This window comes from Littorina saxatilis, linkage group LG2 (genome assembly GCF_037325665.1).
Source record: "Littorina saxatilis isolate snail1 linkage group LG2, US_GU_Lsax_2.0, whole genome shotgun sequence".
Taxonomy (NCBI): domain Eukaryota; kingdom Metazoa; phylum Mollusca; class Gastropoda; order Littorinimorpha; family Littorinidae; genus Littorina; species Littorina saxatilis.
Genome location: NC_090246.1, coordinates 58,956,139 through 58,973,193, shown reverse-complemented (window position 1 = coordinate 58,973,193; position 17,055 = coordinate 58,956,139). Strand labels below are relative to the sequence as shown.

The window sequence follows — 17,055 nt, the reverse complement described above, 5'->3', positions numbered from 1 at the left end:
CGGGGTCTATCATTATGTGAGAATACGATCTACGAATTAATCTTGTTTCCTGAGGATTTTATTTGCATACTTTGCTAAAGTTTTGCAATATTGTTTAATTTAAAGTTATGTTAGTTGTTTTGACTTCATAGATTTAACGCTTACAGTAATATATATCGCACTTACAAAATACGACATCTTGAAAATAATCTCAACCCCCGACTGCGCGCGACTGCCTCAAACATGGCTGTCAGGGCGGCATGTGTGCGAGCCTTTATTGATATTTTTCACAGCCGCGTCCCCCCTGTCGCATCTAGGTAGGTGAAAATGCATTAGAAATGTATGCCCGACTACAATGTATTGCGTTTCCTCGCCTGTCTATCAACATTTGCATTGAATTAGGAATTACAGGAAACATAAATGCCTCTGTTTTTCAAAATTCCTGTCGTCTGCTTCATCTGTGCAGAAAAAACTGACTCCTCTTTGCTTTTACCACAAAAAAACTAAATTTTGTGTCGGGCCACTTACTCAGTAAGTTGTTAGGTGTACATATGATTATCATATTGGACAATCAGTTTTGGTTTGCAAGAAAGGATTAAAGGCATGTAAGTTGTAACAAGAACTTGAAGAAGCGCTTGACATGAAGGTCAGGCTACAGTCACAGTGATTGTTTTAAGTCCGGTACATTCAGAGCTCACACTCCAGTGGCATTTTATGGACTTATTTTGGTAATGTTGATCTTGAGCGTGTTAAATTCATGGCTCAGAATCCAGTGGCATTCAATCTTTACTTATTTTGTTAAATGTCCCTAGTGTAAGTGTAATCATGCAAGCCAAAGAACATTTGTCATGAAATTAATTGACGGATTGAGCTCCAAACTTAAGCATAAGTAATTAATATGGTTGTTTGATCAACGAAAATGATGCGAAAATGCATACGTTTTCAAATTCAACCAAGGGACATCACTTACAGTTACACGACAGAGTTGCCTACCTTGTCAGCTAACACGGATAATTCCTTCTTTGACGCATGTAAACGAAATGCATTCGTACAGTTCATTCCGTGACTCCAAAGGGATCTAAAATGACTTGTTATGTTTACAAGTGCAGGTTCTGCAGTATTGGCGTTAACCGGTAATTACCGGTATTTTACCGGTTGAATTGAGAAAATACCGGAACAAAAAATGGTAGCCGGTATGACCTACCGGTTGATTTTTGAACTACCGTGGTTTTTTTGCTGGTAAAACAACAAATCCAGTACTGTGAGTTGGACTCTTACTGGTTCCAATGACCAGCCTACCGTTTTTTTCTGGACTATTTGTATCATAACAGTTTGCGTACCGGTTTGAAAAAATACTAGCGCCATCACTGGTTCTGCAAATTTAGAGGGTTATAAATGCTTCTGAATTATGAGCTAAAGTTCAACGTTACCCTTATTTTTATTTTTTTTGTATACGAGTCACTTTCATCAAGGCAAAGAGTTAAACTAATCGATGAACTTAAATTCAAAATTAGGCACAATTGTCAATTAATTAATTTGGTCACTTGATCCAGGAAAATGGCTGCCAGAAATTGAATGCCGTAACATCAACAAAGTTGTCTTCCTTCCTTTGTTAAAGGCCGTGGCTGGAGAACGGATGAGTCAGTTATACGGAGCCCCTATGCTCGGGAAACTGCAATTTCCAGTCATTCATAACGATTTTTTTATTATGTTAAATTCAAAGAACGGTGGTCTTTATTTTGTTATGGGGAGAAAGATTTATGGAGATCAGTGATTGCTGAATCTGAATGGAGTCAGTGACTAGTGAGCTTTGTTGTGGAAATCTTCGAGTTCGATCTTTCAGAAACCACCTAAACACTTAGGAATAAAGAAGAAGAGAGCGAAATAAAAGAAAGGAGAGTTAAGAAATTTGGTGATTTAATATGTGTGTGTATGTTTTTCTAATTTTAGTGTACATCCAAATCTTCACCATAGGCGATGCCTGGTTAGCATCTCGCAGCGCTTCTTGTCACTGGAACCACCAAAGAAGCCAGCTGGTGCCTTCTGTAAATTCATGGAAATGAAAACTTCAGTGATAAACAGCAAAAAGCCAGGTAACAATTCTGTTGTTTGCACCACTTTTAAATGTTTTTAATTTGGACATAGAGCGAAGTTGATTAAATTCTTCTTAATGATTTAGTTGATCAATATAAAACAACTGGCATTAAGTCAAGCTCTTGACTGGAATATTTTGCTAAGACCTCATACGACTACGAGTTATTTGTGTACATTAGCCAGTGAACCGTTGTGGTTTATAAATTCACTGTAACTGAGTGTAAGTGTAACTGTAACTATGTGAGTTTACATCTTGATAAGTTAATTACGTGGTAACTTTTAAGGCATGCAGTCATCCCTTGAACCAGTGTCTTAGCCTGTTACACTTCTTAGATCTATCTGTGCATTACAATTTAAAGTTTGTTCCTAGACAGGTAGGAAGTGTGTGGTCAATGTGTTCTGATGCAAGATTGCTTGCTTACTGCCAGGACTTTTTGTATTTGCTACTGTTTTTTTTTTGAATACAATGAACTGAATATGAAATTCATCCATGTTTAATAAACTGGTCTGTTATTGCAGGTGCCAGTATAGGAGAAAAAGCTAAAATTTGCAGTGTAATGTGGCGTGAATTGGACCCAGAAGAGAAAAATGTAAGTTGTAAAAAACAAACGTGTACGAAAAAAGAACAGTGACATTGTACAAAAAAAGTGCTTCAGCTAGCTCAGTTGAGGGCTAAAGGTTTTGAATAGAGCATTTGTTTTATAAGCACAGTGCAAGAAATAAGAGCTGACCAACTTCAGTGAGAAGGATTAATTTGCATCACTCCATAATACAGACTACCAAGTAGGGTGCAAGCATGCAAACCACAGAGTGAAAACGTGATGTACTGTACCATGATGCTCCTCCGAAAACGGCGTATGGCTGCCTAAATGGCGGGGTAAAAAACGGTCATACACGTAAACTTCCACTCGTGCAAAAAACACGAGTGTACGTGGGAGTTTCAGCCCACGAACGCAGAAGAAGAAGAAGAAGTACCATGATGCCATGTTAAAAACTGGTGAAATACATTCTTTGTGTTTATACTGCACTGAATAAACAATGCTGATAAGGATGAAAACAGGATGTTTTTTGATAGGATAAATGGTATTTGTACTGGTCCGTAAGCCACATGATTAAAGTTAACCAGTAAAGGTTTGCAAATGTTCACGTACAAGTAAATATTCTAGCTGTTGTTGACCATTGTACAGCATTGTATTGTACCTGTTTCAGAAACTAAAGCTCGATGCAAACGAACAGATGCAAGCATACCGTGAGAAATACATGATGTTCTTGGATGGACTGAATGATCAGGAGAGGGAACAATTCTTTCTGCAGAAGAAGAATAAAAAACAAGCCAAGATCGAACGCAGGCATAAAATGGTATGAGTAATTATTTATTTAGAGTTAAAAGTATTTTATTCATATTATATATGAAAAGTGCTTTGCGTGGCGACAGCACAATTGAGTCTCATGGTTCGGATTTAGATATGCAGTTTGTGGAATCTGGATCTCAATCTAGCCACTATACAGGAAATACAAACGGCTTTACTAAATTTGAGTAAAATCTGTTACTGTTTATAAAGAAAGAACATAGAAACACGTCAGTATATTAGATAATATATTTCGTTATCATTTCCAATGAATGTTTTGTTGATAAAGTAGAAGCAGCCACTACACCCTCTTCCAGACAGCTGTGCACTTGTCTTGCTGAATAAATCGGCACACCTCACGAGTGTGTGCATGCCTTTGGGCGAGTGTTCTGGTTGGATTTAGATAACCCCAAGTCTGATTGAGGACAACACACCTACCTCCAACATTTACCGAAAAAGAACCCGCTAAACATCTGAACGTTATCAAACAGACACATATTCAAAGTAAAATTAGCTCATAGAATACACTATCTTGCCAGACAAGTTGTCTATACTAAACTTTATGACTTAGAGCCCTGAGAATGAAGCAGTAAACATGATCGGAACTACATACATCTACCCTATACCTGTGTTTATTTGAAACATAAAGGATTCACATTTATCAGGAACAGAGATCTGACCATTTCGAGCTGCAGTCAGAGTGTGTACTTGCTGAAAGTGGATTGTCATCGTGTCTTTACTGTTGCTATGCTCTTTCATTTGACCACTAATCTTCTTTCTTTCAGGAACTGAGGAAGTTTGGAAAGCCGAAAAGACCACCAAATGCCTTTATGCTGTTTATTAGGTCTTCACGCTTAGAACGCGGAAATGCCCATCCGACAGTGAGTCATCAAAGATTTGTTTATGATTGGTAGAAACTGCAATTACATCTTTTGTTGTTCTTGTGGAATAAGCATAAACTGCGAATTGCAGTAACGTAAAGACATTCACCATGTGAAGAATTCCCTTTGCAAGAAGTCTGTGGAATGTCCGAATGATTAAACAACAGTGAGTTTTGATAATTTTGAACCATTTTTCTTATCTTTCATGGAGGCCATGATGTGTGAACCAGAATGAACGACCTATTACAAAAAAAGAGAGATTTGGGTATGGTTTCATATTTAGAATAAGTTTATGAGTGTTTTTGTGTGCAGACATTTGTGAAAGGTCTGGTAGAGTACTGGAAGCTAATGCCTCAAGAGGAGAAAGAGGTATTTACTTTTTTTTGTTTTTGTTATTGACTAATGTTGCTGTTGTTGTCACGCTCGCCCCCCCCCCCCCCCCCCCCCACCCCTCTCTCTCTCTCTCTCTCTCTCTCTCTCTCTCTCTCTCTCTCTCTCTCTCTCTCTCTCTCTCTCTGACGTTTGTGTGTTTGTGAGTGAGACTTAGAGTACATGTGTAATAAACTAATATGGGCGCTCAGTTTCGGTTTTAATATTCTGCTGGAAAGTTCTTTGAATGACTCTTGAGACATCCGGCAGATTTTCTCTTAATACAGAGCAGGTTGTCCTGTCGTGAATTATTAATTTGTGTTAGGAAGGTTGTTTTCCTTGAACAGAAACTTGTGTTGTAGTTGTGATGGGGCAGTAAGTGTTGGCAGTTCAGTTTACATGTATGATCAATGTCAGTAGCTCCCCCCCGCGAGTTAGGGGGAAGAATTTACCCGATGCTCCCCAGCATGTCATAAGAGGCGACTAACGGATTCTGTTTCTCCTTTTACCCTTGTTAAGGCTGGAGTACACTTTGGAGGCCCAATTTCAAAGTGATTAGGTAGTTTTAAAAGTTACTTTTTCTGTTAGTTCAATGTTTGCTTTATCAGGAAAATACAAAATATAAAGGGCTTAACGCGCAAAATTTTAAGATAACGACTGAAGTTTAAGCATAGGTATCAGATTTTTTCACGCAAACACTACTGAATAAGTTGCAATATTGTATTGTGAAAATGTAAACAAAATAACAATCAGATGATCACAAACTGAAGAAGAGAAATAGGGAAGCAAAATAGAACATTAAACGTAGTGATTTTACTTGTGAATTCGGAAAAAAATCCTTTTGTATCCATTTTGAAGCTCAATTTGAAGCATGGAACACCAACAAACATTGATTAAAAGTGTTAAAGTGATTACAGTGTTCAGAAATAGTGTTAGATACCAAGTTGAGTTATCCCTCTTTACCAATTTAAAAAAAAATATACCTCTTAACGCGCAAAATTTTGAACTGTGATGCTTTTACTACCCCCACCCCCTTCCCATTTGTCAGAAAAGAGTGCATATTATCTTCCAAATAGAAAAGCAGGGTAGTCAGATGATCAAAAACTTAAGAAGAGAAAGAGGGAAGCAAAATAGAACATCCAACATAATGATTTAACTTGTGAATTATGAGAAAACTATTTTTTTTACCCATTTGTGAAGCTTAATTTGAAACTTGGAACACAGACAAACATATATTAAAAGTGTTAAAGTGATTACAGTGTTCAGAAATAGTGTTAGATACCAAGTTGAGTTATCCCTCTTTACCACTGTTAAAAGAAATACACCTCTTGTCGCGCAAAATCTTGAACTGTGATACTTTTACTTCCCCCACCCCCTACCCATTTTTTCAGAAAAGAGTGCATAATTATTATCTACCAAATAGAAAAGCAGGGTAGTCAGATGATCAAAAACTTCAGAACAGAAATAGGGAAGCAAAATAGAACATCCAACAGTGATTTAACTGGTGAATTCTAAAAAAAACCCCACTTTTTTACTCATTTTATTAGCTTAATTTAAAGCTTGGAACTGAAGACAGAAAAAAAATTTAGAAGTGCTAAAGTGGTTACAGTGTTCAGAAATAGTGTTTGATACCAAGTTGAGTTATCCTTCTTCATCACAGTTAAAAAAAACACACCTCTTGTCGCGCAAAATCTTGAACTGTGATGCTTTTACTACCCCCACCCCCTACCCATTTTTCAGAAAAGAGTGCATATTATCTTTCAAATAGAAAAGCAGGGTAGTCAGATGATCAAAAACTTAAAGAAGAGAAAGAGGGAAGCAAAATAGAACATCCAACATAATGATTTAACTTGTGAATGATTAAAAAACCATTTTTTTACCCATTTTTGAAGCTTAATTTGAAACTTGGAACACAGACAAACATAAATCAAAAGTGTTAAAGTGATTACAGTGTTCAGAAATAGTGTTAGATACCAAGTTGAGTTATCCCTCTTTACCAATTTAAAAAAAAATACACCTTAACGTGCAAAATTTTGAACTGTGATGCTTTTACTACCCCCACCCCCTTCCCATTTGTCAGAAAAGAGTGCATATTATCTTCCAAATAGAAAAGCAGGGTAGTCAGATGATCAAAAACTTAAGAAGAGAAAGAGGGAAGCAAAATAGAACATCCAACATAATGATTTAACTTGTGAATTATGAGAAAACTATTTTTTTTACCCATTTTTGAAGCTTAATTTAAAACTTGGAACACAAACAAACATAAATTAAAAGTGTTAAAGTGATTACAGTGTTCAGAAATAGTGTTAGATACCAAGTTGAGTTATCCCTCTTTACCACTGTTAAAAGAAATACACCTCTTGTCACGCAAAATCTTGAACTGTGATACTTTTACTTCCCCCACCCCCTACCCATTTTTTCAGAAAAGAGTGCATATTATCTACCAAATAGAAAAGCAGGGTAGTCAGATGATCAAAAACTTCAGAACAGAAATAGGGAAGCAAAATAGAACATCCAACATAGTGATTTAACTGGTGAATTCTGAAAAAACCCACTTTTTTACTCATTTTATTAGCTGAATTTTAAAGCTTGGAAGACAGAGAGAAAAAAAATGAAAGTGCTAAAGTGGTTACAGTGTTCAGAAATAGTGTTTGGTACCAAGTTGAGTTATCCCTCTTCATCACAGTTAAAAGAAACACACCTCTTGTCGCGCAAAATCTTGAACTGTGATGCTTTTACTACCCTCACCCCCTACCCATTTTTCAGAAAAGAGTGCATATTATCTTTCAAATAGAAAAGCAGGGTAGTCAGATGATCAAAAACTTAAAGAAGAGAAAGAGGAAAGCAAAATAGAACATCCAACATAATGATTTAACTTGTGAATTATTAAAAAACCATTTTTTTAACCCATTTTTGAAGCTTAATTTGAAACTTGGAACACAGACAAACATAAATCAAAAGTGTTAAAGTGATTACAGTGTTCAGAAATAGTGTTAGATACAAAGTTGAGTTATCCCTCTTTACCAATTTAAAAAAAAACACACCTCTTAACGCGCAAAATTTTGAACTGTGTTGCTTTTACTACCCCCACCCCCTTACCATTTTTCAGAAAAGAGTGCATATTATCTTCCAAATAGAAAAGCAGGGTAGTCAGTTGATCAAAAACTTAAGAGAAAGAGGGAAGCAAAATAGAACATCCAACATAATGATTTAACTTGTGAATTATGAGAAAACTATTTTTTTTACCCATTTTTGAAGCTTAATTTAAAACTTGGAACACAAACAAACATAAATTAAAAGTGTTAAAGTGATTACAGTGTTCAGAAATAGTGTTAGATACCAAGTTGAGTTATCCCTCTTTACCACTGTTAAAAGAAATACACCTCTTGTCGGCCAAAATCTTGAACTGTGATACTTTTACTTCCCCCACCCCCTACCCATTTTTTCAGAAAAGAGTGCATATTATCTACCAAATAGAAAAGCAGGGTAGTCAGATGATCAAAAACTGAAGAACAGAAATAGGGAAGCAAAATAGAACATCCAACATAGTGATTTAACTGGTGAATTCTGAAAAAACCCCACTTTTTTACTCATTTTATTAGCTGAATTTTAAAGCTTGGAAGACAGAGAGAAAAAAATGAAAGTGCTAAAGTGGTTACAGTGTTCAGAAATAGTGTTTGGTACCAAGTTGAGTTATCCCTCTTCATCACAGTTAAAAGAAACACACCTCTTGTCGTGCAAAATCTTGAACTGTGATGCTTTTACTACCCCCACCCCCTACCCATTTTTCAGAAAAGAGTGCATATTATCTTCCAAATAGAAAAGCAAGGTAATCAGATGATCACAAAATTAAGAAGATAAATAGGGAAGCAAAATAGAATATCCAAAATAGTGATTTAACTGTAGATTTCAGAAGAAAAAAACACTTTTTTTTAATCATTTTTGAAGCTGAATTAGAAGTTTGGAAGACAGAAGAAAAAAAAGAACAAAAGTGCTAAAGTGGTTACAGTGTTCAGAAATAGTGTTAGATACCAAGTTGAGTTTTTGCTCTTTATAAAAGAAACACACCTCTTGTCGCGCAAAATCTTGAACTGTGATCCTTTTACTACCCCCGCCCTCTACCCATTTGAACAGAAAAGAGTGCATAATTTGTATTCTCTTCCAATTAGAAAAATAAGTAAAAGCAACTGGACATTTTTAAAATACATCTTTTCTGTCAGTCCAAGGATTGCTTAGTCCATTAAAAACAAACAGACTAGGATTTAACGCACCCATTTTAAGAAAAAGTTAACATGATAATTGATATATCAGACTTTTTTTTATGCAATTACTACTGAAGATTCCAGACCAGGTAAAACAATCATTTTCCTTTGTCACATTTGTTTTTTTATTTTTTATAAATCTATCTATTGTCACTCTCTTTGTGTCATTTAGTTATTTTCAAGAATTCTATCCTGGCAACAACAACAACAAAAACACCTACCTACCTACCCTATTTTTTTTTAGCCATGTTAATAGAAACAGACAATTTATTTGTTTTGGCCTAAAGATCTTGAAACATTTGTTTTAATAGAGAAATAACAAGTACAGCCATTATAGGTATTAGCTGTGTCACTCGAATTTCTTTGTCAGGCTGAAACTTAGCTGTTGCGTTGGTGTCTGCTGTGTGTATAGATCTGGGTCCAAAGCAACTTTCACATTCTCATCTACACACTCACGTTACACAAGTATATATATATATATATACAATTCCACCCACAGAGGCGTTCGGGGATGGGGGTCTCGCACTCGGGCGAATCACACCACAAAATACAAAGTATAACGTACACAGATTTTACTATTGAACCAAAAAGCAAATTAAATCATGAATAAATCAATCAAGCAAAACTTCCACACAATGACACACTCACTCTCGGTTCACACTGCGCTCTGGACGTGCACACTTGGCAGCACGTATACCGTTCCGGCACCGTTTGTCTTCCTGCAAGTCCAGCATAGGCACACGATTGTCCAAGAATCACAATAATCCTCGTGAATGTCACAGCAGGCATAGTAGAAAAGTCCAAGAGGGTGCGTTGATGGTGGTAATCCGGTGTACACACACACACACACACACACACACACACACTCCGGTTTGGTAAGTTACCTGATAAATAATGTAGCCTGTGGATTTCAAGAACGGGGAGACTGGTCAGACAGGAAGAGCATTTCACATTTCCGATGTTCAGTGATAAACTTGTTTTCTTCGAGAGTTCGATCTTCGTGCGATTCTGGCGCGTTGTCACCAAGAACGTAAAAAAACACCAGGATATCATCATGATGCCTCTCTACAAAAACCAGGCAGTCTAGGAACTCTTCATCTAAAGTCAGTCAGTATTAGCCCCTCAACACAATCCTCATCTTGTCCCATAGTGATTTCTGCCGCCAAAGAACGTGTGGTTCTTAACTCACAAGATGGATTTGTCGTCTTCCATTGCGAAATTCAGATCTACCCCAACTACGTGCATTGATCTGAGCAATAAAATGTAGATGCGATAATCTGCAAACATCTCTTCAACACAATCTACATCTTGTCCCATCGTGATTTCTGTCGGCAAAGAACATGTGGTTCTCAACTCACAAGACCGATTTGTCATCTTTCAGAAATTCAGATCTGCCCCAAGTACGTGCAATAAAATGTAGAAGCGATAATCTGAAAAAAAATCTTTTCGCGTGAACGCTGCCACGTTGTCATCAGTCCGATGTCTTTTATCCAGAGCAGGGATGAACACACTTTTTCATTAGTAATTTGTTATGTTTATCCGCAGACTGCTTTCCATTACTAATTGTCGTCTGTTTTAGCTTGACTCGTGGGGTTCTTCAGCCAGGCAAAAAGTGCTTGTTTACTGACACGTTCTCACGCACGACATGTCGTAAATGCAAGTTCTAACGATTGTTTTTTATTGCACTGATAGAGAATGTCGATATTTGTAAACGTCTGCCATTTCCTAATGTTTATTTCATTATTTTGCATACGGATATGGCTAGTAAGTGGATAATCTGTTACGACACGAAACGCGTTCTAAATCCGGGAAGGGAGGCTACTCCAACGTAGAAGGGAGGCTACTCCAACGTACTTTCCAAAGTGTGCTCCAGCCTTAAGTGTTTCTTGTATAGAATATAGTAAATTTTTGTAAAGATTTTAGTCAAGCAGTATGTAAGAAATGTTTAAGTCCTTTGTACTGGAAACTTGCATTCTCCCAGTAAGGTAATATATTGTACTACATTGCAAGCCCCTGGAGCAAATTTTTGATTAGTGCTTTTGTGAACAAGAAACAATTGACAAGTGGCTCTATCCCATCTCCCCCCTTTCCCCGTCGCGATATAACCTTCGTGGTTGAAAACGACGTTAAACACCAAATTAATAAAGAAAGAAAGAAAGAATGTCAGTGGCAGAGTTTTTGGCTTGACAGGAACACTTATTGAAAAACATAGTTAATCTTTGTTACACCCAGAGCAGAGCTAGTGTGTTTTGGTTTGTGATTCTTCTTCTTCAGCGTTGGATGATGGTGGCTTGTGATGAAAATTATTGATTTTAATCTTCCATTGGGGAACCTTGCCAGGCAGGGTAACAAATTTGACACCCTTTATGCCTGAAGGTTCTCCCCATGGTTGGGGAGTGATTTGTGAAAGGGAGGGAAGAGCCTGGCGCTAATGTTTGCAAAGCAGTCAATGTTGTGGTTTTGAACATCTGCTTTTTTGTGTGTCACGCTTTTTTTTGTGTCACGTTTGTCTTCAGGCATATGAGGATCAGCCATCTTTTTACATTTAGTCAAGTTTTGACTGAATGTTTTAACATAGACGGGGAATCGAGACGAGGGTGGTGGTGTATGTGTGTGTGTTTGTCAGTGTGTGTAGAGCGATTCAGAGAAAACTACTGGACTGATCTTCATGAAATTTCACATGTTAGTTCGTGGGTATGATATCCCCGGACTTTTTTTTCATTTTTTCGATAAAATGTCTTTGATGACGTCATATCCGGCTTTTTGTGAAAGTTGAGGTAGCACTCTCACGTCCTCATTTTTCAATCAAATGGGTTGAAATTTTGATCAAGTAGTCTTCGACGAAGCCCGGACTTTGGTATTGCATTTTGGCTTGGAGGCTTAAAAACTAGTAAAATCAACTTTTCACTGACAGATTTAAAAATGATTGCATCGTATTCCTCAATTTCTCCTGAATTCAAAAATATATACATTTTGTCATGGTTACTCTAAAACTGTGCTCAGAATGACAGAAAATAGGTTAAGTAGGCCTATAAGTACTGCGTTTGCACGCTACGCGGAGACGAGCGAGACCCGTCTTGGTCTTTGGCTGTGGTTAGTCGAGACTATCTTAAATATAGTCTCAGCGATGACTGTTTGTTGGTGTTAAACTGTTACTTGACTAAATGTTTTTATATCGCTTCACGCGACTTGTTTTCTTTTCTTTTATCTTTCGTTTTTTGGGTTCGGTTTTGTTTTTTTTTCCTATCAGTCATTGACATATTACTCGGTGAAAAAAATGATGTTTTTTTAATGAAATGTTGATTGGTTCTGTTACTTGGGGATATATGATACATTTAGAAATATTTCTTTTTTTGTGTGTGATTGCATGTTGATTTGTGATATGAGACTGAAGAATCTAAGCTGTGAGCTAAACCTTGTGTACCTTGTAAGTTGTACGAGTGTTGCTTGAATCTTAGACCAATTCATTACATAAGATTCTTATCCAAGTTATAATTATTGGCAGAATCTTGTGTTGAAAGCAAGTTGCAAAGGTAATGAGGATAATGATGATGAAATATGCTCAATTGTATCATATAATAAATTAATAATAATTTATGTATTGAGACTGAGAGGTACATATTACATCTGTTTTTCTAATCATATACACAAATAACCAAATAACAAGCATTGAAATGAACAAGGATGAAAGTCGCTTGTTCATTTCAATGCTTGTTATTCTCTCAGGTGCCAGAAGAAAAGGTTCCATACAACTCTCGCTTACTCTATTACACGTGTCATATGTATAAAGAGCGATTACTTCCCTTTGGTTATTTGATATCTTAACATCGCTCTGCCTCATTCTGTTTAAGATTCTAATCATATACACATCTCTAAAAGCCCTTTTCATGTTAGCATTTAATGTATCTGTGACCATGCATCTTAGTTCTATTCAAAATTATTAAATATCTTGAGTAGTGATGTCGGTTTGCAAAAGGTTTAATTATTTCAAATCACCAAATATTTTGCCTTAACACTTTTTTATGTTGGGGGGGAGGGGGGGGGGGGGGATTGTTGTCAAGGACTGCCTAGAATATTTGCCAATGAAAATAAATCTTATTTGCTAGAGGGTATTCATACATACAGACTTTCTCTATTGGGTTTGCTGAGTTCCAATATGACAATATATACACCTGTCATATTTTCTTATCAGATCTACCAGGACGATGCCAAGGTGGAGAGTGAGAAATACCAGCAGGAAATGAAGGAATGGGAGCAGAAGATGAGGGAAATCGGACGGGAGGATCTCATCCGCAAAAAGTCCCAGACCAGGCCCAAGAAAGTGCGTTCCACCAAGGTCAAGAAGAAGGCGGCCAAGAAACCTACGGCAGCGGCAAAATCAAAAACTGGAGCCAAGAAAACCTCAGCGAAGGCCAAGACCACAAAAAGCGTGAAGAAGAGAACTATATCTAAAGAAGTGCAGACTGAAGAGTAAATGGCATTGATTAAACGATTGATTTTTTTCGATTTTTTTTCCCAATCGCAGGCAAAATCTGAAGTGTGTTGCACAGCTTGCCGTCTTCCAGAGTGTGTGTTTGTCTGAAGTGTGTACTTTTCGAATAGATGAGTGTGATGAATTGTATGATGCAACCAAAGAAAGCGTGAAAAAGATGTTGAAAAGCATTTTACCTACATGTACATGTACCTGCATTTATCAGAAACAGTGCCAATGTGGTTGTGTCATGAAAATAAGCGGATATTAAGATGCATAAAGTTTGTTTGTGTTTTCGTTTGTCCCAAGGTTTGTTGACTACCTGTATGTTCTCTGTTGCCTTTTTTGGCTCACATAAGTGTAGCCTATGCGATGCTAACTTTTGTCTGTCTGTGTGTGTGTGATAAAAACTTTAACATTTGACTGAACACCGAAATACTAATTTTACCTGGTTATTATCCAAGCAACAGCTTCAAAGTATTGAAGCAATGATCAACATTTCGTCGGCACGTATGTAGTTAAAGTGTGTATCCAAAGAAAACGGGTTTTGGGGGGGGTAAAAACAGGTGACTGGTTTGTGTCGTGTGTGGTATGTAGACCAGGTCAGGGGTCAAAGTTAAGTCAGATCGCGTGAAGGATTGTGGTATAGATACAGTTCTCACCCAGCTGCAGTTCGCCGATTCGGGGAAGACGATTTCACATTGTTCGGTTTCGTAGCCCCAGAAAAATAAAGAAGATACCAAAGGAGATTTCCTACAGGTTGATCTGCACAGCGTGTTTCCAGTGTGTGCGCGAGGAAGCGCTGTCGAAAGCGCAGTGTCGATCTGGCAGTCGTGTCCCCGTAAGTAGGCTACAGACAGACAGATCTAGATCTAGTGTCTCGCACTCTTGCACCGTGTCACCTATGCTTACTGTGTGTGTGTGTGTGTATGTGTGACGGAGTGAATGAGTTTGTGTTACTGTTTGTCGATTTCTTAGGGAGCCTTGAAGGCTTTGCCTCTTGTGACTTATTTTGAGTTTGGTACCAACAGACTTTCGATGAAATTGTTGGGAAAATATAGCGAAGAAGGCAAAGTTTTCAAGACTGTGTCAAAGGATATTACCACTATATTTTTATCATTCTGGGTAATCTGTTTTCGTGCTGATATTCTAAAAACACTTAATTTAGCGATGTGTAGTTTCTGTAGAGGGAAAGTCCCTCAGATTCAGGTCTTTGAAGAGTGTGTCGCTCGTGACTTAGCTTTTGCTGAACAGCCATTAATGATTTGTATGTTTCATTGTATGTTCTGTGTGCAGAAGATTTTGATACAGAATTAAAGTCGGGTCAATTTCCACATCTATATTTACCTTGATCATTTTTGCATTGTAACATTTCAGTAAACATGACCTTTAATTTGTCACAGTATCTAATAAGGTTGTTTTTCACAAAGCATAGTGTGTTTGTGTAACTTTTACCTTCTTCTGGTAAGTAAAGAAAATGGTTTTGTGTAGAATATTTTATTTCATGCTGGATTTGTTTGTTTAGTCATTGTGCGTTTATCTCACTTGTTGTATGTGTAGTAATACTGCTGAAATTCTTTATTTAGGCCAAAAGTCTGATATGATTTCAGAACAAATACGTAAAAACGGAAATGTGTTTGATTTCAGGAAATTTAGAAAATAAATTAAACAATAGCACACAACAGCATGGCGCACGTTATATGTCAAAGCAGCACCGCCCTGATATGGCCCTTCGTGGTCGGCTGGGCGTTAAGCAAACAAACAAACAAAGCACACAACAGCAGAAAATGTCAAGTGAAGGACTGCTTCATGTTTTATAATCCTTTGTTGTTACCTCAGAGGTCATGGCTTTTTTTCTGTTTCATGAGTAAGAAGTTAAATGCGTAAGAGTTCTAGTAAAATGTGTGTACTAAATGGCAGCAAATAAATGCACCTCCATTCTTGCTGCACAGACCCCTCTCACTTTTGCGTTTTTGTGTAAGTAACTTGGTGAATGCCTATTGCCTTATTCTTTTGCATGTAAATAATGTCATTGCACTGTATGGATGATTTGCTTTGTATCATTTTTTCATTGGAGACAGATTTAAGTGTGCGAGTGCCTTTCTTAGTTTGTCATAGTTTTTTTTATACCATGGGCATTTATGAATAGCAGTCAGTGACATAGCATGGATAGCTCCATGCTTTTTTTAGATGTTACCTGGGCGGGCATTTACAGCATGCAATGTCACTAATTGCTGTTTTAACCACATTTTGTGTGTTCAGTGTGTCAGACCTGTTTACCCCTAAAACATTGCATGTGTATTTTCTGGGAGCAAAATGAGGCAAATGTGTAGTTTTGTAATTGAATGTGTAGAATTTCTCGTCGACCTATCACAACAACAAGAACAATGATCGCTACTTTTTACCACATGTATTGATTGACTGACGGAAAAATGGGAATTGCAGACAGTGCAATGAGCATGATGTTTTCCTTTTTGCGAAGACAAGGCATGGGTAGTCCTGATGATATTTTGGCAGAAAGACTTGGTTCGGCGCATTGCTCGTCTTTTTCTTTTTGGTCGGTGGCCTTTCGGAGTCATTTTCTTCACAGTTCTCATCTTCACTTTCGTGTGCTCTGCGTTCAGCCATTGTGTCGAAACGCCCGCATGGTTTGGCAGTAACGCTTTCAGTTGTGCCCGGCATTTGCTTGGAGAAGCCTATTCGGCATTAACAAGCTACAACGCAACGCCCGTGGGCGCTTTACGCGCTGCACGCAGCAAACGACTGCTGGCCGAAAACATGGATTGGAAAATGGATCGGTCAAGGGAGATGAAGAAAATTACGGATTGTGATATGCGTAGCCGAAACAATACCGTTTGCGTGCAGGGACGGGACGGTGTGAGAGCACAACGGGACAAAGAACAGGTGTAAAGACGAAAAAGAAAGAAAAAATTTTTTTTTTTTTAAAATACCGTTTGCGTAGAAAACGACAGACTTGCGTAGTTGCGTAGTATATTATTCAAATTCGTAGTTTACTACGCTCAATGTGTAGTGTAAACAGGTCTGGTGTGTCCATATGTTTGCATGAATCGTTTCTGATTCAGAGTGAGTCTGTCTTTTGGGACTGGGAAACAGAGTGCCCCCATTGGAGCAAAGAGTGAAGGTTAAGAAAAGCTTGGCTGAAAAGTGAGGGTCAAGCATTTTAATATCAAGGTTTAAGAAAGTGGAAATATCTTAACATTCTCCCACTTTAAATGGTGTGATTGCAAAATGATCTGCGAGTTCCAAAACTACATCGCAAATGAGGAAATAAGTATGTCCAAGAAAAACGTATACAGATTTAACTTTAGTTATTTGTAGAAATTTAAAAAGTTTTATGATGCACAAATGTGCATAAGGGGTTTTCTACAGAAAAGAAGAGTGGATTCAGTAAGTTTACAACAAAAAAACATCCATGTCAAAATCTGTTGTAACACATGTAACACCTTAATCAGGTTTGATTTTTTAATTGTTTAAATACACTGCTTGAGAAATAAATGTTTGATACATGACATGTACACTTTTGCAAATAAAAGATCTATACAGCTGATTTGCAATTGTCATGCTTGAATCTATTTTACATGTTCTGTAGTGTTTGTCCTGTGTGTAATTTATGCTTGGTATGATTCTTG

At 37.3% G+C, this 17,055-nt stretch overlaps 1 protein-coding gene across 1 annotated transcript; it reads left to right on the top strand.

Annotated features, from left to right (window-relative positions):
* The first annotated feature begins 213 nt into the window (after positions 1-213).
* Positions 214-16,973, top strand: LOC138959384 (transcription factor A, mitochondrial-like). Its single transcript, XM_070330832.1, has 7 exons — positions 214-296; positions 1,930-2,072; positions 2,593-2,663; positions 3,283-3,432; positions 4,208-4,303; positions 4,616-4,672; positions 13,127-16,973. Exons 1-7 carry the CDS (start codon positions 223-225, stop codon positions 13,406-13,408), a joined length of 873 nt encoding a protein of 290 aa, XP_070186933.1. The 5' UTR covers positions 214-222; the 3' UTR covers positions 13,409-16,973.
* The last annotated feature ends 82 nt before the right edge of the window (positions 16,974-17,055 follow it).